Source organism: Pyxicephalus adspersus, chromosome 11 (assembly GCF_032062135.1).
Source record: "Pyxicephalus adspersus chromosome 11, UCB_Pads_2.0, whole genome shotgun sequence".
Classification (NCBI taxonomy): domain Eukaryota; kingdom Metazoa; phylum Chordata; class Amphibia; order Anura; family Pyxicephalidae; genus Pyxicephalus; species Pyxicephalus adspersus.
The window spans coordinates 44,747,748-44,771,931 of NC_092868.1; the positions used below are offsets into that span (position 1 = coordinate 44,747,748).

Consider the following 24,184-nt stretch of genomic DNA (forward strand, 5'->3'; position numbering starts at 1 on the left):
TTTTGCACATTAGAGCAATCATACTTAACCCAGGGCTCCTCCAGAGGCTTCTAATGGTTCCTCTGTGGCTGTTTGAACCACCATTTATTGATGCCTGCATATCTCTGGGGCCAGCATCACTTGGTGGAGCCAGCTGCAAGCTGAATGATGTTTTTAGGTGTCTATAAAGGTAATATTATAGCCACCTCTTTAAAGGATAGGGGGGTCCTTCCAATGGAAAACAATTTTTTTTTTCTCCAAGTAATCCAAAATAGTCACTTTTAGCAGGGGGTCCCTGAGACCTGAAGATTGTTTTATGTGTTTCTCAGGGGTAAAAATGTTGAGAATGTTTGTTTTCCTTTCTTGTGGCCCTATCATGCTTTTCTTGTTTGCCAGAGTAATATTTCTGGGGTATGCTCATGATACAGTAGTTTTTGTAGTCTACAAAATAATTCAAATGTTGTTGTATAAATGTGGCATGTTAAATGATAAGCTTTGTGCTCCCAGCTAGCTCTGCACATCATCATGCTGTATGCTAATAAACTTTACAGAAATACATTTACAAAGAAAAACAAGCTGTAAAAATGTGCAGCATATGTTACCTGGCAAAGTGATTTCACTCAGTTCATTTCACTTTTTTTCTCTTTTTTATTGTTTTTCTTACCACAATGAGGATTTGAATGGCTTATAAAACAACAAAGTCATTTAAGGATTTTTCCAGAGTTTAGTAAAACAATTGGCATTATTTTTCATTTTACAGGATAGAAAATTAGTAAATGAACACACTGTTCTACAAGCCACACGCTTTGACTTAAACCCTAATCCATGTTCAGAAATTTTGGGCTGTAAAACTGACTGTATAGGGCATATCTGAAAATCAAAGCTAAAGTAAAAAAAAAAGCAATATTAACGACAAAATACACTTATGTTTAAAAGCAGAATACGGTTTTTAAAAACTTGAGCAATATACTTACAAAATAGGAGAAAGACAATATATAAATCAGACCAGAGTTTGGAATTCCCTTTCTTGCGTGAATACTAGTGTGAATACCTTTTGTCAAGTGTTTGATACTGCAACAAGGTTGTAACGATTTGCTTACATGACCCACAGCAAGAAGAGACATTTTTGTCAATGGAACAACAAGCCACAGACCGTTTTGAGATACCTATGATGGATCTATGCAGGGCAAGGAGATGGTGTCCTTGAAAATGTCCCCTGACTGCATTATTTTCATCTTACCTGAGCTCACTTACAGCTTGTTGCTTTACTGCACCCGGTGCCGAAATCTGCTGTACCAGTACCATAGAAGAGCATTGATTGAATGCTCCTCTGGTTGTGGAACTTTCCAACAGATGGCTGCCAGACATGGGCACTTACACAGGGGAACAGATCTCGTGCTCATTCATACCTAGAAATCCCAAGAATTCTCAATAATTGCAGAATTACATTTGTAAGAGGAGTGTGTAAGAATCGGGGGAAATTGTCACCTTGACCTCCATGGGCAAGGTGATATTGTCCTATGAAAGCCAATGTTTTGACCTGATGCAAATGGATTTGTTGTAGTATCAGACTATCTGCATTTTACACTGTTAAACATTTTTGCAGTTTTTTCAAGATTCTTTACTTTCATACCTGATGAAGGGCTCTGAGAAATGTTGACTCAAATGATTTTACCCTTAAATTTTACCCTAATTTAGTCTCTCCTTTGAGGAAAAACCCTAAACTGTTTTTGGATTTAGTTGCGGTCATCTACAGGTTCATTGATTTTTCTGAAAAGTGTGAGAAACTCCAATTCAGACCTAATTGTGGCCTTGACATTTTTCTGACCCCACTGCCCATCTTTATATAGCCCTAGGCCATAATCTGTCTGGCTGAAGCTGTACTTATCCTAATTTGTTTCCTGAACAGAACAATTTCCTATAATTCTAGCTTCTCACACTATAAAACTAAAGAAGTATATTTTCCTTGTTTGGGTGTTATGCAAGTTCTAGTAAATCTTCATACAGTTTGGCATGGTGAAAGTGATGTGAAAATCAGTCTTTTGAGACGAACACTATTCTTTCAACAGCTGGCTTGGGGAACGATTCCAGAATAGGATTTTAATAACCTTCTGCTGTTTTACCTTATTATTTCTTCATAATGCCTCATAACTCTTAACTTGTTTCAACTCCTGAAAGCATTGCAGATGCTACCTGTCTACCTAGCTTATCTGGCGAGCATCAAGAAAACAGCCATATGGTGTCTCCTCCATTGTGGGTTGTATGCTGCAGATAAAGGAACATGATGCCAGTTTCGTGTACCATGTCAATGTCTCTAATAACATTGGACTAGAAACTCATAATTATTCTGCAAATTATGCCTGAAGAACTTTGGAAAAGGTTCAGGTAGTCTCATTATTAAGATTCAGTTGGACTCATTTACTTGTCTTCTGTGGTTCCTGTCCTATGGAATTATGCTTGATACTTGGGAATTTATTATATGTATCGACCTATACCATATGGGGTGTTAAAGGTCAAGCCTAAATACATAGTTCTGACTATGTAATGTGAAGCATAATGTAACTTTTACAAGTTTTGTATTTATATGTGCAGTTTGGTAAAGGAAATTGTATTTTTTATTTGTAACACAAAAGTAAAAAAAAAAAAAATTGCAATGTGGCAACCGTAAAGCAATCTGATAAAAGAAAGTTGTGGTATCCCGTTTTGGTATCCCATGCAATAAGAATTTATTTTTGCAACAAATTCCCTAAAGATGTGTGCCCATCATGGCTGGACTATTCAAATTTGAAAATGCACCTCTGTTGCAATGCTGTGTGTTAGGAATGGACTGCCCAGCATACCACAATACAATAAAAAGTTCTGTATGGTGGGCACAGCATAGTAGGGCAGAGTGTTTCCAAGGTTGGGGTGCAATCAAGAATGAATAGCAACCCATTGCTGCTCCGATTCATGTAAAGTGCAATGTGATAACACTCCACAACGCTTTACTGGGATTGAGCCCCTAGGCTTGTCTAGTGAAAAGTTGCCGACCCTGTAGCTTTCCTCATTAGAACACTGAGTGCGATTAGGTCAGATTGTTATAATGATCTCCGTCCACTGCGTTCTGGAACCGGGCTGGAAAAAAACTAATATTTCTGCTCCTTCAATAAAGTTTGAGAACATTTCTAGCAAAGTTTGACGATTGAACAGATTGGGGTGATTATTTGGAATTACACTTTAGACATAATTTTTAGTTTTCTCTGCTTGAGCAAAAGAAAGGGCTGTTTTAAAATGCGTACTGCATTGTACATGTCTCTCTGAGATGCACTAATCCTATCAAAACCATGTAGAACTTTCTATTTTTTTTTTCTTTAAATTTGACATATTTGTATTCTCCTGAGCTACCTGATATACACAGATTTTTTTTCATATTAATGGAACTGCTGTATGCTTGATGTGCAAATTGGACTGACGTGTTACCTGCCACCCACTTCCCTTTTATGCAGCTTGGAGCAGCTGCATATTTCAGTAATATGATTGATTTTTAGTACTTGTTTAGTACTGCTTTGTTACTTTTCATCACAGGGAAAATGCATTACCCAGACGGTTCCCCTTTTTTCTGTAGCTCTTTTGGATCACATAGGCAAAATTGTAAAAGTCTTGCTGTATTCATCTGTTTTAATGTGTGCACCCTATAATATAGAGAGACAATTAACTAAAATGTTATGTAAGTTTCCATTTGGATTCCAAGCAAAGTGAATGTTGGCTTTAAAGGCATACGTAAAATACATGAAAATGATTTAAAATGCATAACAAAACACTTTAATGTGCATAACCGCATTAAAATTGCCTGTAGTACAAACTGAGACCATTTAGTCAGTTAGTGGCAAATACTAACCATTGTGATATGAGGTTCACGCATACATTCACTTTAACTTGATCTTAGTTCTTTGTGAAGAACATGCAGTTTTATCATTCTTGTCATTGCTTCACTATCTGGAGACTTCCAAAAGACACCGGATGAGTGAGTAGGTATACCTAGGATACACTTGTTACAAGTATGCCAAACCTATGAACTGTATATAAAGCAAGCTAGATAATTGACAAAGAAACATATGGATCTGAAGTTCTATTGTATCTGTTGTATTTAGCCCAAAAGTCAATCCTACGTGTGTCTGGGGTCAAATGTTGCCCCCTTCATCAGGGCTGTAATGTGTTGTGAATAGGTATTCAAGTACTTCACACTGGTAGAAGAGTCACTGTTGGGGTTATAAAGGAAGCACTCCTCCAGCATGGCATGTTTTGGAACTATGTTCCTTTTATTCAGGGCTTTTTTTTTTTTTTAAAAAAAAGGGTACCGACAACCAAAAGCCAGTTGAGTGGCCAGCTGCATGGGATTAATACTAGGATGATTATTTATGATTGTTTGGTCAGATAGATGTTTGGAATGTAATAATTTTTTATTCATTTTAATTTTGAATTTTATTTCCAAGTACAGATCTTTAAAACATGATCTTCTATATGACATCAAATAAGGTTTTATCATTCAGGATACTTACTTTTATTCCATCTGAAGTCTCCTCTATTTCATAAAAACTAATTCCATGCAGCATGCAGAGCACTTTTACCATAATTCAAGAGAGAATTTAGAGGATAACTGGGGTCTTGTTTTAACATCCAACTAATATATTTTTCTATCTTTGTCCTGTACGTTATAAGATTAATGTTTTTGTCTTTTGCCTTTCCAATACGTGCCATGCAAACCATGTGTCAGGGGACATAACATTGCAAGGTTATCATTGAGCATTCATGCTGTGTTGGTAAATTTCCACATTTATCTTGATACGGGTATTGTAAGGATTAGAATATCTTGCTTTTGTGGATTAGAATGCTGAGGATGTTTCTGCCTGAAACTTGGTGCTAGAATTGTGCCTGCATCCTATAGTAGAGGAGAGGACGCCACGGTTGCAATAGAAAAATGAACCAAGTGGAACATGGGTTCTACTCTACTCCCCCCTGCTAATAATGGGGACATTTTTCAGTAATCTTACCTAGCTTTCAATCAAAAAAATTTCTTAAATCAATCCTAACCCTACCCACCAACCATTGACATAGAATATATATATAACTATATAAACTGTTGATTACTGATGTTGACATTTCTAAAACATTGCTATAAATAATGTTAGCATTACAGTCCATTAGAGTTTCTCCTTGGCTACTTGCCGCTTGTTATGGTCAGCTCTGTTGTAGCATGTGTACAACATTTCAGAAGGACCAATGATTGGATGAGCAATGTCTCCGCCATGGCTAACAAGTGGTTCAGCGTTTGTGTTAGAGAGGGCCATTGCAGAGAATGGCTGCTGCTGAAGAAGACAATTCAACTACCTGCAAATGATTTTTATTTTATGATTGTCAACTATATGTTTTATTTACAGCCCAATGAGTTTGTATACCACTTGTGGTAGTCCTTGACAAACATGTCTTGAACAGAAACTGTAACAAGATAGATATTTGTTTTATTGCAATCGAAAAAACTACATTAGAAATGTTACTGGTATATAAAACTGTGCTCTACCCATTCTGTAACTTGCTGTTCTCTGTAGAGATGGAATGCACTGACATTATGAATATGCTTATTAATTTATACTTTTACAATATTACAAATAATGATAGATTCCCATTGGGGCTAAAACATTTATTATATTCTACCTTCCTGCTGGTTCTGTTGAACTGCTGCTTGGAGGCACTCGGAGAAGCGCCTGTACCTCTGCTTCACAGCCACAACGCATTGGCTTTGATACATGAAGTTCTAAGCCAAGTGCTCAACTGTTTACCAAGCTGTGAATTCTCTGAAACCCACTGAGGCATTGGCTCATGAAAATAGTTATTTCATACATCCATACATAGGGATTAGTTGGGGTCCTGTGAAATGGGCATAGATTTGCATCTAGTTGATTATGTTTGTACTGTATTTCCTAAATATTGTATAAGTTGTTGAGTTCCAAATATTGTATTTATTATACATTGATATTTTCATAAACTCGGTCCATGCTGATTTACAAGACAAATAAATTTGTGGTCTAGTCAGAATTGCTTAGACATCTCTTTAATGGGGGGTAATGGGAGGTGGCAAAGGTTAAAACCCCATCAGACCTTTTTTTGCGCTATTTGCAATTGGGGAGATACCCCTATGTGTGTAACTGCACAAACATAACAGGAAGTTCGGAAAAGTGAGCATTTCTGTTTTAAACGGTTGTACCCAAAACAATAGTGCCCATTGGAAGAATACTCCTCACCTCTGAATTCTAAATCTGTAAGGAGGAGTGAGCCCTTTCTATGTTTATATAGGCAGCAATATAAACGTGAAGTTTCACAATCTATACAAAATCAAATTTAAAAAAAATTGTATTTTTGTACCTTTTCATATGTGTGCTTACTAGTAGCTATTATTTTCGTAGCAGATTTGGACTGGAAGTGATTTTGTAGCTTCTACTGAAGGTCCAGCTGGGAGTTCGAAAAGAACTTGTAGTTCAACACCAGGCCCGACTTTGTTATTGCTTGTGCTTCTTAGTGCTTTATAGTAAAGCTGTTTTTATTTTTTCTCTTGCAGTGGAAAGATGTATGAGTTCTATGCAAGCCGGGACCCAAATGATCAAACTACGAGGTAGTTCTAAAGGTCTAGTTCGGTTTTACTATCTAGATGAACACAAGTCTTGTATAAGGTGGAGACCATCACGGAAGAATGAAAAGGCCAAAAGTAAGTCACTGCATTTTCTTTCTAGTACTAAAGATAGTTTCAGTTTGAGGTGAAAGAAACAAATCTATGTATCCTGTAGTTTGCAAGAACTGAATTTATGTCAATGCAACTGCATCGCTGACCAATAGAAAGAGTGACATGGCTGCATTGGACGCATAACAGTTTGTTAAGGCTTCTCATTGAACATGGCTTTCCCCCCTTGGCCCTGGAGTTAAAGTGGAATGACTACATATAAACCATACGTGTTTACTCTTGCCTTGTGATGCACCTCTGCCAGCCTTGCTTATTCCTGGTGGTGTTGCTGCTTTCCGGGTTGGCTCACTGGACACAGATGGTGTTGCAGAACTGCTGTGTAGTTAGTGAGGCTGGGGGAAAACGGGTGACTTGGGAAGCCCATTGACTGGGCTGCAAGAGAAAAGGATTCGGATAAAATCTGCTCCCTAATAGACTATGCCCATTCACCATGCATTTACTTCATGCTGTGCTTCATTAAACTTTATCCAAATAGTGTCTTTGACTGGCAACTAATTTTTTTCTAAATCGCTGAAGGTCTGTTATGGAGGTTACTGATGTGTATTTTGTTCTGAAGCACATAGAAAAAATAGAAGTGCCTTTCTACCTATAGCATTGTTGTTTGGATCTGAGTATGACATGACCTGAATATTTTTTGAAAGGAAGAGGCCGCACGTGTATTCGGCAGATGTGAAAATCTATAAATGCCTGGTGCCCAAGCCAAACTTTAAACATACATAAGAAACCTATTGAAGTTGTCTAACGTGTTATTATTGCTTGACACCTTCTATCCAAGATCCAAAAAATTCACAATATACTGACCTTGAAAGCCTATAAAGACAGTCGAGTGGGTTTTATGATACAGATTGGGTATCATAACCTTGGGTAGTTGGGTTATATAAGAATCTAGTGCATTTGTAATCTCTTTAACAAGTTGATATACAGCTGCTCACCAGTCTCAACTTTGTCGTCCAAGATGGTACATCTCTTTAGATTATTTTTGCTCCTCCGTTATCGGTGTCAGTTCTGACATTTGCTTGTAATATAGAGGAAGAGATCACTGTTAGACTGTTTTTCTTTGTCAAGTTGCAGTCATTACATTACTGTGGACATGTGTTCTTCTTCCCCGCTGGCTTCCTCCCAGGGGTTTGTGTTCTCTTTGAGTGTAATGCATCTCCTGGTACTCTTTTGTTCGTGCTTTGTCATAGTCGAGCTGCACTGTGTACAGCTAGATTGTCTTTGTTAGCACTGACAGCCCTGTACACAGGAGGATGAAGGTTTGCAGATCATCAGGGGGGTCTGTAAGCAGAAAAGCCAGATTGTCATTTTAAAGGAGAAGGGTTCCCAAGGTATGGTTAACAATCTGTTGCAGAGGCTTTTACATGAGCACTGAATTGTTACAATGAATTAGCTAATTAATATTTAAATGAACTAATGCGTTGTTAGGCTTAGCATTGCAAAGGCATAAACAGTTTCATAGTATTCTGTACCACCAGTATGGAGTCCAGCAGCACAAGAAATCTAGTACACAAAGAAGTGTTTGAACTGTTGAGGTAAATTGTAGATAGTATTGCAAACTATGAAAAAAAGAACCAAATAGCCTTTTATTTAATACCACAAAGGACAATGTTAACTTTTAAAAAAGGAATTTATTTATACTACAACTGCCTCCCCTCACTTATCCATAGGATTGGGGGGGGGGGGGTATTTCAGTATCTAGAAATGTTGTTAGAGTAAAGCCTTCTCCAACATAACTTTATCAGATATAAAAGAGCCCTTTTAAACCCTTATGGGTATTATTAAAGTTTATTATGATTGGGTTTGACATTCCTATAGTATCCAGTACATCCGGCAAGACACAGCTTGAATGGTGGTGTTGGAAAGGGGCATATACTTTTAGCCAATCGGGATCTACTGAACTGCACAGGACTGGCAGACAAATCAAGGTAGTACTTCTCCTTTATTGCCCCATCACCAGTCAATCTAGTGAGCTGGTGGCTGCTTACTGGTCTTCTCCCTCCAAACCTATAACTAGAAAGTGTATAAAAACAAGGGATGTTTGAGTTCATCTATCTCTGTTCTTACCACATTTTAGCATGTTCCTGTTAGCTCAGGAGCACTGTGGCAAAATGAATTGGGTATCTGTTGCTTCTCCTTCACCCAGTTTATCTTCTCTCTTTGGGAGATTACAAGAGGCTGGCACTACGCCCCCTGTAGATTGTTACCCCGTCTTCATTAAAATACATTGATTTTTTTTTTATGCAAAACTGCATTTATTTGTATTTCCTGTATCTGACTTGAGTTCAAGGTAAAATTAGTCCTAGGGACAGGATAAGATTTTGAGTTTAAGTGTTTGGGCTAAATGTTGAATATCTGCATTTAGAAGTAACTATCACTCTTTGTAGTTTGCACAAACACCGGAGCTGGCCAGGGCTGGGTCCCACATCTGTCATCTGCCACCCTTCAGTTACAGTACAGAGGCTTTCTTTACATCATCAGCATGTGCAGTGCAGTTCAGGATGTAATCCTGATTTATGGATTCATTTGATTATAGCTAGCGACAAAACTTACAGTACGGTTGAAACCATGCAGCATGGATAGCATATGCAGGAGTATATTACTAATCTACAGAATAAATATAATAGATTAGATGGGGTGGATAGTATACCAAGAGGAGACTGGCGTGGTAATGGATTAATGGAAATTACTTGCATTTGTCATAAAGAGATTGGAACCATGCATTTTTGTCTGTCTGGAGGGCTAGTAAGAGGTAAAGTCTTCATTAGCAGATACCCACTACTGTGACCCTGAGCTCTTAGGGACCAAATCCCACATTCTGGGCTTTACTCTTCAACAAGAAAGAGCTCAAATGTCATTATATAGGAGCCACTGAGTCTAGGTTAAGATTCCACCAATCACCACCTCTGAGAAAGAAGAAGAACCCTAGATGTCACAGAACAAGAAAAGGTGGTGGTCCAAGAAAGGCTTTGGGGGTAGGGGAGCTAAAGTTTAATTTACAAAGTCTTAAAGCTTATATATATATATATATATATATATATATATATATATAATCTCAGACTCTAACCCAAAACTAGAATGCAACAAGTGAACTCGGACTGCTTGACCTGTATACATGTTTGGGGACAGTGACAGTGAGGTAGTCATTTTCTCAGTATCACAGCCAGATAATTACCCTTAGGTGAGCAATGACAACCCCCATGTTGTCATTAAGACTGAACAGCTGATGAGACAAAAGCTAGATTTACAAGGCTGTGCCAGTCCAGGCTTGTCTGTCTGACTTGTTTGTGATGCGTTTGTGGACTTGGCTGGTGCACCTTGCTGGGCTGATTGTCCAAACAGAGCCATTGATGTTTGAGTATAACAGATGGCAATAAGTGCTTTGGACTGTATGAAATAACTTCCTGCATATGTACTCCAAATGATCATTACACTTTCTCTTCAAGACATAGCCATCATTTAATGTATAATCTATGCTGTACAAATGTATACGGTTAGTTCGCGGTCAGTCATTACCAACATAGATACAAAAAATGACCTTAATTTAAATTTGTATTGCCGGTTATCCAAACATTATCATATCCTTGAAGTGCTGTCATGAGAAGAATTATTTCTTAATGGCTCTCAGCCTGACTTGTACAGAAAGGATAGTATCTGCACTCATGGAAACTTCACAGAGGCTAATGAGAAATTAATATTCTCCTCACAAATGGGTAATGTAACAATGTAATGGAGTCATTTAGATCCAAACGGGGGTTTCTTCTAGCTGGATGCCAATGAGAACATTCAGTGATTGATAGAGGTAGCATTCAGCTTTTGTCTTTGCTACCCTGTATATTAAATTTATGTTCTACCCTCTCAGGTCACAGGGGAAATTATATCTTGTATACTTTTCCTTTTTTTCCTAGTGCAAGTGTTATGTTTCCCCTGAATTGGCCTTTTATTATTTGATAAGTGAGATGATGGACGGGAGAGGCACATTTATTGGACAGCTATTAAATTATTGCCTACAACTCATAAAACTGAGTTTCTCGGTCGCTAGCGGTCATGGATCACTAAAATCATCCTGCGGTTGGTTTTGGGTCTAAAACTTTTTAATAGATCTCTTTCGAAACTTTTTCATTTGATTGAGGCAAGTAGTACACATAGGCACTGTATAACAAAGCCTACTACCAAAGAGCCTCATCAGGGCTCAGTTTGGTATTTTCCTAAATGTTTCAAGAATCACCTCTCAGTGCTAAGGATGCTCCATTTTTTTGCATTTTAAAATGGCCGATTAAACTAAACGGGAAAAGAAAAAAAGATTTAGAAGTACTGGTGATGTCACCATTAGTGTTTAGAATTCTCTCTATGACCAGGAGCAGAAAGAAGGGTCCTGCATGGTCTTGATTGTCATTTCTGATAGAACAGCTGGCTATTTAAAAAAACCCATACATCAAATACTGTATGTGTGTTTGGATGATGAAAGCAATAGTGAGAAGCAGAGACAAATTCCATACCCTTAGTTTTATATCTTGAGGAACAAATTGAGTAAGGGCTGTTACACGATCAGTCATGAAGATCAGACATCAATGTCTATTTGGTAAACAGGGAAATCACCGCTTGGATCATATGCTACACACAACTATCAATAGGTCTTTCTCCCCTGAATAAGTATATAAACAATAAGAAAATTGTTAAAGCAAGGCATTGGCAATCCATTATATTAATCTTTGTTTTGTTTGGAGAGAAGCTTCTACTGTAAAGATTTAATTCTGTGCTGCTAGTCCTTGTTCCACCCCCTTGGGGCAACGCAACGTTAATATAGGCACATATATTTACCTTGCTTTGATTTCTCTTGCTGCATTGATCAGGAGCAAAGAAAATTCCTGTGTAAGCTATGAACTGGTGGAGTTGTAGTTAGACATGGCCATAGACTTCTAAAATTGCTATGATTTGCCCTGTTAATTTGTATGATGCACAATGCCTTAAAAAGTTAGGTGTTGCCTTCATCCCCTGGTATTTTGTACCTAGAGAGCAAGAAATATTTGCTGCTGAGGGAGCAGAGATTAAAACAAAAAGGTTTAAAATGTCTTTCATTATGTGACCTGTTTGATGCCCTTTTTAAAAGACACTCTTTCTCCAAAATCTATATATATACTTTTAATCAATATTGCTAAAACATGGCTTGTGTTATGGCACTCATTCACACAAAAAATGCATGTATGTAAGGGCCAGGTACTCCAAATTCACAGTTACAGCTGTCAAAGGTGTGCTTTCCCATAACTTTTGGACGATATCCTTCAGTTTCCTATTGCGTCTACCACTTTTTTCAGCTCCTAAGCCAATTACGTTAAATGATACTTATTTAACTGCTACAAAATAATTGCATTTTAGCCTGTGTTATTTTAAAAATATGATAATTATATGAACTAGAATTTCAAGTAGGCTCTGCAGATTGTCAGATTTTGTTCTAATTTCATCTCTGCTCCAGCCCTGCTTCTGGTCCAGGCCCTAAAGCCACTGTCTGGTCCCAGGGCTGGACACTTGCCAACCCCAATCTGCAGTTGTGTACACAACTTGATTTAATGGATGAGCTGGCTCCACCACAAAGCCAAAATGTGCTTACTTTCATGCTGTTCATTTATATTTCCATGCTAGTTTGGCGTTGCCCTGGTAGCAATTGGGACATAAGCATCCACTTAGTTTGCTTATGCTTTAGGAGAGCTCAGAGAGTGTTATTTTAATATTGGATAGATTTATTTTGTATTTTTTGTAGTTCCTTTTTATTGCCATCTGCAATCATCATTCATTTAGTCAAAGGTATATGAACTAAATGTTTGTCAACCAAGCCAAACTCAGATTGTTGGTGGAACAATAGTAGACTTAATGCCAACGTTGATCAGCTTTGGTGGGCAAATAAAGTTTGCTTCTAAAATTATTCAGAAATCATAGCAGTTGGAGTTAACCTGCATTTACCCAGCTTCAGCTGGTTTTGTCTGCCTCATCACTCCTGACAGTCTGGATTGTATATGAATAGGTTATAACAATCAGAAAAGTCTGTAAAGGTCCTTGTTGTGCCAAGACGTGGTGTACTTGTAGATAATCACATTAAACTTGAATTGCTCTGTAACCATAAATGTGACAAATTACTACTAGAAAACAAACAAAAATGTCTTTCATTCTAATTTCTTTTTTTTTTTCCCAGCACCAGTTGTGGTCATTTTCACCCGGCCAAAAACTATCCCCCGCCTGGGCACCACAATATTTTCATTCTAACATTCATACTAAAATTCTGTTTTACCTATCCTTTTATGTCTACTTAAACTTCAATTTTTTTTTTTTTATCCACAGTCTCGATCGACTCCATTCAGGAAGTATGTGAAGGGAAGCAGTCAGAGATTTTCCAGAGATATGCTGATGGGAGCTTTGACCCAAACTGTTGTTTCAGTATCTACTATGGGGATCACATGGAGTCTCTTGATCTGGTGTCCTCGAGTGGCGAAGAAGCGCGAACATGGATAACAGGTCTCAAGTACCTAATGGCAGGGATTAGTGATGAAGACAGTCTTTCTAAGCGTCAAAGGACTCGAGACCAATATCCTTTTCTGCATAATTTTTTTTTAGGGAATTTAATGGATATGTGTAAAATGTTATTGGTTTGTTGAATAATGGGTAAAGTTAGCTGAATATACACCAGAGCAATATAAGTCTCTCTTACTCTCAAATGTTTCACACCTCCAGTAGATAGCCATTGTGTTCATAAATGCCACCAGGTCTTTTGGGGTATGGTCTAGGTCAGTGTTTCTGTGGAACCCTAGGGTCCCTCCAGAGCTTGCTAGGGGTTGCTTTAGCAATTTTTGACTCTCGGGGTCAAATACCACTGGCACCAATGATGTTTTTGGTTATTTGTAAGGGTGACATTCTTCTCATTGGCCAGCAATGTTAGAGCAATTCTTCCTATTGACCACCACACTAATGTACTGTGAGCTCTGGATACAGTAATTAATTATAGAAGGGGTCCCAAGACCTAAAAGATATTTCAAGGGTCCCCCCATGCTAAATGGTCTAGGGTTAGGTTGCCTCAGTATAGAATATTTTTGGAGTCCGAGTCAAAGATAATGTATAGTATTTTAGATGCTACCTAAAAGATATCCAAATGCATTAATATTTGTGTATGCATTGTGGTTTGTGGTTTACCAAAAAGTGTTATATGTTACTAAAACCCATTTAAATATTTGTCAGGTAGGCAAATTAGTTGCAGAATTGTCCAATACCCGACACATACTGATGTTACTAAATTTGGTATGGGCATCGATGACATTTGGTCATGAAAGAGTTAAACACTAAAATACTAACATGCTTATTGAAAATGTGCTCTGATTTCACTTTAAGGGTGTCATCATAGAGTATTCAGAAAAAGTAATTACCAGTAACGACTCAACTAGATGACCAATTTAAATCTTGAGCAATTTAACCACTTGCAGAAATCATGTCACTTACAACATGTGGATTTCTATAAGTTTCAAATGAGGTGATTGGCACTAAGTGGCTGGATGGTTCAGAAAGATTACATGACAATTGCCTGTGTAGTTTAACTCTATAACTCGATATTTTAGAAACTGCAAGGAAAGGCTTACTTAAAGGAAACCTTTCTCAAAGGAAACATGAAGGCTACTATTATAGATGTTACTTTCCACAAATGCTTGCTGTCTGGCAGTCATTCTGATACTATGGCTTTGATACATTAAGTGCATGGCCCAGAAAAGAACAATTAGGTAGATAAGGACTCCCCCAGGCCACCAGGCACTATGCTATGATCTTTTGTTTTTTAACCCGCTTTTTAGGTTGGTCACAAAATTTAGCAGGGTTCCCATTTCCTTACTTCTGGGCTGTGTGGTCCTCATTGATACAAAAAGTAGTGCTGATTTCAACCACGACCAGTGACTGGTAGTGGGAAATGATTGGTATTACTTCTAAACAGCAACCCTCACCCTAAAATACTTGGCTGTGTTTTTTTTTATAAAAACACCAATGCACAAATGTCTGGAGTTGAATTTTCCTGTATGTGTATTCTTATTTCAGGCACTGATCACATGCACATAGAAATTGGTACCTGGGGTATCAACACTTGGTCAAATACCACATTTGTTGCTATCTGTGTAGTCTATATAGGGATGTACATGGCCACATTTCAAGAGTGTGGGTATTGGGCTGCAGAAACTGAATACAAATACAAAAAGAGTAAGTTAGTTAATATATAATGCCACCAATATTCTCAGATGAAGGTTTTTTTGTACTGTGTTGGGGCATCTTTTAGCAAGAATTAGAATTGTTCCTGGTATGTCACAAGAAAGATGGTGGCCATAGTTATTTTACGGGAACCAATCATTAGGGAAATATGTAGGCTCACAAGGGTGTTCTCTGTTGCTGGTGTCTAACTGCTGGGTTTCTTGCTTTGGTTAAATTCAATTGTGATCTTGCCTAAAGAAATCCACAATTGGCATACCAATATTATTCCATGACAGGTGTACTTTAAAGGGCCAGTGAACCCAGCTGTAATGGGTAAAGCCTGATGGGCTGAGTCTGTCCCTGGCTTCTTATGTGGAAATAGTGTTTTCCCAACAACTTTTATGGGTTCCTACTATTGTATTGCATACTGTATTGAGTTGGCATCCTAGATCAAAGGGTCACCAAAGACAAACAAATACCAAATCATATGTAATGTAACTTGAGCAGTCAATGGATCTTTTACTTTAATATGTCTCTTTTCTGTTACTGGGCATAGTCAAACTTCTCCAATGGGTAATGACCCTAACAATGCCTTGGCATAAAACAAAAGCCGTCTTCCTCTGCCCTTTGCCTTCTGGCAGACAAAGAAAGGCTAATACATTGCATATGAATACTTTGCAATGAGAAAAATCATGATAAATTCTCACTGGAATTAATTAGGTCATAAGGACATAAAACAGCACTGTAAAAAAGTTTAACATTTCCACATGTTACTATGGCTGTTAGAAACGCTTAATTATAGAGATGGAAACTTCTACATTTTGTAAAAGGCTACAAGTTTGGCATTTTTAGAAATGGTACATAATTTATAAAGCATTCATCTGAATAAGTGAGGAGTCTTGTGCTACAAACTTCATAAATTATTACATTAAAACATGTTTTTCTGTAATCTTTCCCACGCTCAATTGTTGCTTGTAAAAAACATATTGATGATCTGCCGTCTCTTAACCTGGGTGCTGCCAGAAAATTATGCTTCCTAGGTAAATTATTTGATGTTCTCCCACAGCTTTGGCCAGCAATATAATATTTTATTTCAAATAAAATCATCTTGGGTTTAAATTCACAGCCTACACTTAAAGAAAATAAAAGATTAGAAGCCAGATGTAATACATCTACTGAATAAATATTTATAGGGTCATAATGACAGACCATTGGGCTCCATAGAAAAACTCTGATAATCCATCTCCCCAAAGTAGATTTTTTCTATGGCACCATTTAAAGTAAGTGTTACTGATTTCAACATAAAGTATACCTAAATCAAGGACAAGTTGGAGAAGAGCACAGTCGGTACACTTAGTCAGTATAAATTGTCAAGCAAGAGTAAAGCAGCAAAAAAAATAATGACACAATTCCTCTATAGCCCTAACATTAATTTGTTTGGTGCCTTTGTTTTGCAGAACTGAAAGAACTGTCCGCTATCCTGATGTTAACCAGATCTATGGTATCTTCACTAGCACATAGATATTTAAAATGCAGTTTATATTCATTGTGCCTTTTCCGGTTCCTTCAAAACCCAACCCCTTCCCCACCACCGATATATAAACTGAAATTTTAAGCCATTAGAAAAATTTATCAAGCATAAACCTATAACACAGCACTAGAATTCTTGATAAAAACTGAAGAAAACCCTAGCCAAGCCAGCTTGAGATAGGTAAAGGATAGGTAGGGGAAATAAATCTGTGGTTACTAAGTAATAACTGTACAACAAATCAGAAATTGGGTTTTGTGGGCCTTTTTGAATGTAATAAAGGAGCAGCTCTAGAGAAGCCTTGGATCTATGCATGGAAATTATATGAAGGTGTGCCATTCAACATGCTATTATAACTACTTGTGTTGAAATGATTATTTCACATCCTGGTTCCTTTCCTTAACTCCAGCCAAATATGGTTGAAGCAGACATTCGATGAAGCGGACAAAAATGGAGATGGGAGCCTGAGTATAAACGAGGTCTTACAACTTATGCACAAACTGAATGTGAACCTTCCACGCCAGAAAGTCAAGCAAATGTTCAAGGTAAGCAAAAGCTGTTTTTTGTCCCCCAATTTGTCTCCTAAACTGCTACCTTTGTATACAAGCATACAGAATGTACTTGACAACCCAAAATTACATATAGGCTTTAACTTCATTTCAAGAGTATTTTTTCAATGTGTTTAAATTTACTGCTTTTCTATTTACATGATAAAAAGTAATCCTGCCGTGTGAATCCTTGTTCAGGATGCTGCTAATAATAAACCTTATTGAAGGGCCACACACAACAAAATGTGTCGTAAGTCCTTACTGTTTGTTGCAACCTGCTGGTTCTTGGCATAATAGATTTGCATATACAAGACTCCACTAGATGACCCAAAACAGTATTTGTTCCTAGCATCATATTACATATCTCTGAAAAATTATGTAAAACCTCATTAACATTGGACAAAGGAGGCCAGCCAAGTGGGTGGGCAGAGATTTACCTGGCATGTTTCGAACGAGGCCTAGAGGGGCTTGTTTGGATAACCTCTGGAAGAGGTAGGGTTTTATTCCTATCCATAAGCCCCTTGGGTAAATTTCCCCTTACCTATCTCTTTGCCTTAGTGGCAATTGTCATCAGAACTAAAAGTAAAGGGAGTATGCAAATTTTTATTTGTCACCGGAACAAGAATTTTTGGGAAGTCTTCCAGTAGTGATACTTTTCCAACTCTTTGAGAAGATTTTTCTCACTTTGTTACAAATAAAGTTTACGTACCTAAGGAGAAACCCCCCCATTGGGACAAAAAGAGCTTTAATCCTTTCCCAAGCTTTGCAAAATTTGGACTGTAAAAACCCATTAAAGTACCGTGCTGCTAACCTTCTCCTAGAAATTTTGTTGCCTGGGTGTCATGCTGATCCAAACCTTCAGTTCTTTAGATCACTAGCCCAGTCCTTAATACAGATTAGGAATTCTGACCTTAATCTAACATGTTGCATTTTGATGAATTAAAGCCCTTGGACCTGCATGACACACTGACAATGAGCATTTTCGGAAGGAATATGGCGGCTTATGTGTTTTATCCAGAACAGGTTTTGTCTGAACTTTTATCTGCTTCACCTGTGTTAAGTTTTTGTTTTGTTTTTTTTTTCTCTTTCCCAGCAAAGATACTTTTTCTGGGCGAACTGTTGTGTTCTTTATGATCTATAAGTCTTAGAAGGGTTTAAAGAACAGTTGTGTCAGAATACTTGTACATCGCGAGCAAAAAGTTGAATCTTTCAGCAGCCCTCGCTGCTTGCTTCCATGTGATTGACACGCTTGCCCGTGTCTGATCTTTGTTGCTTGTCAGATAAAGAGGATCAGGAGATGCTCTGCTGGAGTCTGTATTTTTGGAGCAGTACTCAATGAGAAATACATAGACTGTCTGGTGAAAAATAACGAGAAAGGGGAATGTTACCGCATGCGAGTCTGTGTTGGTGACCTGTAAAACAATGTTCTTTTTCTGTGCTGAAAGGATTTGTAGTTTCCAGGTGCAGTAAAAACATCTTAAGGTCACCTACATTCACCTAGAATAAAATCACAACTATTTGAAACTTTGCAAAAATGTGCAACAAACAAAGTGTGTGTGTGTGCATGTATATATATATATATATATATATATATATATATATATATATGTGTGTGTGTGTATATATTTAGAAATAAATAAATCAATCATATTTTTGGGTATCATAGTGTTTGCTGGCAATGCCTAGGGGATGCTGCTGGTGTTCAGGAACTTTATCTACATTTCTGACATCCAGCCAGTGCTGTCATCAAAGCAATAGAAAAAAGCATTCTCCTCTTTTAGATCCTTTAAGTAAAAAAAAAAATATGGCTTAAAGCAGACCTAAAATCAGAAAGTAACCTAAATTTATTAAATCAGTTTCTCCCTCATGGTGTCAATGAATATAATATTACCCAAAGATCTTTTCCAACCTCATCCACTTTCATTGGATCAATTCATACATATTGATTGTGTGGTCTCCGCCGAAGGGTTTTCGGGATGAAACAGGGTCTGTCTGAACATGATCTTTCTTTTTTCGCAGCATAGACTGAATAAATACAGTTAGGTCCATAAATATTTGGACATAGACAACTTTTTTCTAATTTTGGTTCTGTACATTACCACCATTCATTTTAAATGAAACAAAGATGCAGTTAAACTGCAGACTTTCAGCTTTAATTCAGTGGGTTGAACAAAAAGATTGCATAAAATGTGAGGAACTAAAGCCTTTTTTAACACAAACGCTTCATTTCAGGGGCTCAAAAGTAATTGGACAAATTAAAAAGGCCAAAATAAAATGTTCATTTCTAATACTTGGTTGAAAACCCTTTGCTGGCAATGACAGCCTGTAGTCCTGAACTCATGGACATCACCAGATGCTGGGTTTCCTCCTTTTTAATGCTCTGCCAGGTCTTTACTGCAGCGGCTTTCAGTTGCTGTTTGTTTGTGGGCCTTTCTGTCTGAAGTTTAGTCTTCAACAAGTAAAATGCATGCTCAATTGGGCTCAGATCAGGTGACTGATTTGGCCATTCAAGAATATTCCACTTCTTTGCTTTAATAAACTCCTGGGTACTATCCCCCATCTGTATTATGAAACGCCTCCCAATCAATGTGACTGCATTTAGCTGGATTTGAGCAGACTGTATGTCTCTGAACACCTCAGAATTCATTCGGCTGCTTCTGTCCTGTGTCACATCATGGATAAACACTAGTGTCCCAGTGCCAGGCTTATGAGTGGCTTGCACCTTGCAGTGCACCCTCTGTATTTACTTTCATGCAGTCTTCTCTTTATGGTAGACTTGGATATCGATACGCCTACCTCGTGGAGAGTGTTGTTCACTTGGTTGGCTGTTGTGAAGGGGTTTCTCTTTACCATGGAAATGATTCTGCAATTATCCACCACTGTTGTATTCCGTGGACGTCCAGGTCTTTTGGCGTTGCTGATTTCACCAGTGCTTTGTTTCTTTCTCATGACGTACCAAACTGTAGATTTTGCCACTCCTAATATTGTAGCAATATCTCAGATGGGTTTTTTTCTGTTATTGCAGCTTAAGGATGGCTTGTTTCACCTGCATGGAGAGCTCCTTTGACTGCATGTTGTCTGTTCACAGCAAAATCTTCCTCAAATCAACTCCAGGCCTTTTATCTTCTTAATTGATAAAGACATAAGGAAGGAATTGCTCACACCAGCCAATGAAATAGCCTTTGAGTCAATTGTCTAATTACTTTTGAGCCCCTGGAATGAAATGAAGTGATTGTGTATAAAAAGGCTTTAGTTCCTCACATTTTTATGCAATCTTTTTGTTCAACCCACTGAATTAAAGCTGTGTAATACCCCATGCTGGAGCATTGTTTGTCAACCTTTTTAAATACCCCAGGAGGTACCCCTTGAAATAACTTTCAGGTCTTCAAGGAAACCCATCTATATAATTACTATATCCCCAGCTCATCGGACGTTAGTGTGGTTGTCATTGGGACGAATTTCACTTACATTGCTGGCCAGTGGGAAGAACATGATCATTACAGATAGCCAAAAAGATCATTGGTGACAGTAAACTGAACTGGGAGTCACAAATTGCTCATTGTTCAAGGAACCCCTAACTTCTTGAGGTACCTTGGTTGGGAAACATTGCATTAGAGTGTTGGCCATCTGTTTGACACAGACTTCATTAGCACTGATCTCCAGTTTTCTGACCCTTGTCTGATGCAAAAAATATTTTTAGACTTGCAAAGAACTGATGTACAGTGACTATTGCTAAACAGGGTCCCTGTCCTTGGTGCTGAAATATGAGTTCTTGTTTAAAAACACAGTCAGCCACTTCCATTGACCTAAATGAATATGTGTTGCAGTTGAGGTTGTTTCTAGAGGACTAGAGATGGCCCATATTCCCTAGTGGTGAGGTAGAGAGCCTTGTAACTGCACTCAACCACATGACAAGGCTCGGGGGCACAAAGAGGTTTGCCTGTGAGCTGCTAACTATGTAGTTTAGGACCGCATGTCTAAAAGCGGCCCAAAGGGATCAAAGAATTGACCCCTTTTGTTCTCCCTTTCCATCCAAAAACAGAAATTTACTTTATTGGGATGTGAACAGACTACACTACATTTTTATTTATAATTTTTCTATTTTCCTATACCAACTTTAGAAATTAAATTTCAATTGGCGTGCCAACCCTTAACATGATCCTATTGCAATTTATTTCCAGCGATTTATATCACATATTCTAGCTAAACATGTAACAGTTTCTTAATTTCTTTTTATCCTTATTATAACTATCCTTATATAACCTTTATAATATAACTTATATCCTATTACTTTTTGTAATTTACATTAATAAATGAAATTTCTTGTATACAAAATAGAATTTTATGCTGCAATGTTAAAATAATAGTTTGGAAACAAGTCAAATATTTAGCAGCACAAAATACAGTAATGATTCTTCCTATGGAAACATGTTTATTACAGAGCTTGTCAAAGCAGATGTCTTGCTCTGTGCTTTCCTTTGACCTAATTGCTTAGCGCAGTTAAATTTAATTTGTACGTTGGCAGTATATATCAATACAGATTGCCTTTAGCCCAGAATGAATTAATAGGACGATACAAATGTTTACTCTGGAAAACCAACCTTCTAAAGGGATTGTGTAGTGTTATTAGGTGTACAAGAAATCAGCTTGGTGTAGGTCTTCAATATGTATCATGTACAAAAAAAAACTTTATATCGCTATTTATTGGGCCTGATTTAATAAGCTCTAGAAGACTGTAGAAGATAGAATATCATAGGGGAAACTGGGTAATAAAATGTAATGGATTTCTTAAAAATAATTTATTAATTATAAAATGTTTTTATTCCTGGAGAAGATCCTTTCAGGGATTTTTGCATCACCCAGGTTTTTGCATAAAAGTCTATCTTTTCCAGTCTTGGAGAGCTTTAAAAAAATCAGGCTCTTTGTATATGTACATAGGAGTAACTATATTTCCCATTGAAAATATACCTTCTAATACCCGATTTAAAGTTATATACAATAGTTGTACTTGGTTGCTTATTTGCACAATTCAAGCCTAAACGTCAGCTGACTCATAAATAAGCAACTGTTGTAGTGTATTCTTTAAGACATACCTTGGCTCTCCCTATGGTATAGGTGGCATCATCAACTGTGTAGAATCTTCCCCCAGGTGTCAGACCTTTGTTAGAGGTGTAGAAAGCACAATGAAGCAACATTGGAGGACCTGCCCTCCTGTATATCAGTTTTGTTTTTTTACTATATAGCCAAATGATGGACACAGATACCACTCTGTCTACTGATAATGCTTCTATCTTGGTTCCAAGGTTTAATCTCCTAGGAAGGGCATACTGTGGTTCTATCCAAAAGCTGCTAGGTCCAGTATGCCTTGCTACTAGCAATCTACCACTGGTCCTACCAAATGGGAATGGCTGGAAGGACTAATTAATAAGGACTAATTAATAATTTACAACATATAGAGTAGCTGTTGGCCCAGCTCTCTGACTGCATGACGATGATCATAGAGATATAGGTATATGTATATTCTTTCACGAATTTCCCTTGACTAAAACATTCACTTGATTATTCCTGTGATATGATGAATGTGACTATGGGTATCCTGACAGGTAGATTTCCAACTCTGCTTTTTGGGCTCATTTTCCTATCTTGATTCTTTATGCTTCCTACGCTCAATCTTTATCTATTGTTCTTCCACCCATCCCAGGCACTATATCGTCCGTCACAGATATTTTATGACATTAGGTACAAGATCTGTGTATGAAATTGATATTGTTGGTTTTTCTGTTATTTTCTGTTTTTCATTATGTAATGTTTCAAACTATTTTTTTTTAATAAACCTTTATTGCATAAAAAACCTAAATGGCATTATTCATAATAGCAGTGGGAAGAACATTGCTCTGTTGATGTGATAGTGTACATTAGTGTAGTAATTTCTAGGATTGTTGCATAGTACATGATAATAAAAAAAAGTGAGAATCTAATGAAGTAGACTTAGTAAAATTTAACTATAAATGCAAACACTTCAACTGTGCTAAAATCAGACTTTATTTTCAGTTTACCCAAATGGTAAGAGTAAGTATAATGGTCCCCTGGTAGTTTCCTGCAGTACACTATTGTGTCCTCTTGTTTCCTAGAGTACGTTTGTAGATTTAAATGGATTGTGCCTTTAAGGGACAAATTTAATAATAATGTTATGGTTTATGTAATGGAAAGGGTCAAATGTTAGGTTGTGCTTCAGGCAAGTTGGCACTGTTTATTAGCGCGTACATTTACATGCTTTCCTTGCAGCTCATACATTTGAATGGACTTCATACAGCAGTAAAATGTACCAAAAAGTGCAGGTTCTATTTTTAGCAACGTGTGTTGGGGTGTCTTTTAGATGTAATGGTACTGCATCACATCATTGCATGTATTGCAGGACTTTGGTGTGAACGGGCCCTTGATGTTTGGATTACTTTTGGTCTTAGGAACACATGGGGCATATTTTTAGCTTTTTATGCATAACCGTTGCTTCTCAGCTCAGCTACCAGGGGCAAATAGACATGCCTAATAGCTCCTTGTATGGGCAGCATGTGAATCAATTACCATCTTCCTACAAGAAAGAAAAGAAATCCCCTTGAGCTATAGGCTTGCTATTAAAAATCTGCATTCACAAAGAGCATAACTTTCTTGTAGTGATAATTGATCCATTAAACAGAATATGTAAACCGTACGCACAAAATCTAAAGCCTTATTACCATGCTTATACATATTCAGTGCCACCATATGCAGTAAATATATGTCCCATAGACCTCTAGTCCTGCAGCTTTTTATGCCTATTACATATGCACCATCTCTTTATAAAATTGGACAAGCTTATATTACTGATTATTTAGCCCAGTGACATATCTCTGTGAATATACCTTGAAATCACAACTGTTTTCTACCAGGACTCTTGCTGTTTGGCAGTAGACGCTGCATGACACTCTGTGCTAAGAAAATATGAATGATTTCTTACGGGAAATCATAGAATGTAAATCATATAAATACTTAGAATATCCTTGGAATGATCTTCCTTTTTAATCTCCATAAAATACGATAAAATATGTAAGGCAGATACTGCATTACCAGCAGTAACCAGATTCCCGATAAACCCGCTGCAGTTATCTAGGA

General features: G+C 37.4%; 1 protein-coding gene across 8 annotated transcripts in view; it reads left to right on the forward strand.

The window, feature by feature from the left end:
* PLCH2 (phospholipase C eta 2) overlaps nucleotides 1-24,184 on the forward strand; it is a 421,543-nt gene that overhangs the window by 299,292 nt on the left and 98,067 nt on the right. For all 8 annotated transcript variants that reach the window (XM_072427173.1, XM_072427172.1, XM_072427175.1 and 5 more), the window contains 3 exons: nucleotides 6,572-6,718; nucleotides 13,082-13,325; nucleotides 16,903-17,032. In XM_072427173.1, the coding sequence (XP_072283274.1) occupies nucleotides 6,572-6,718; nucleotides 13,082-13,325; nucleotides 16,903-17,032 (521 nt within the window). The remainder of the gene's footprint in view (nucleotides 1-6,571; nucleotides 6,719-13,081; nucleotides 13,326-16,902; nucleotides 17,033-24,184) is intronic.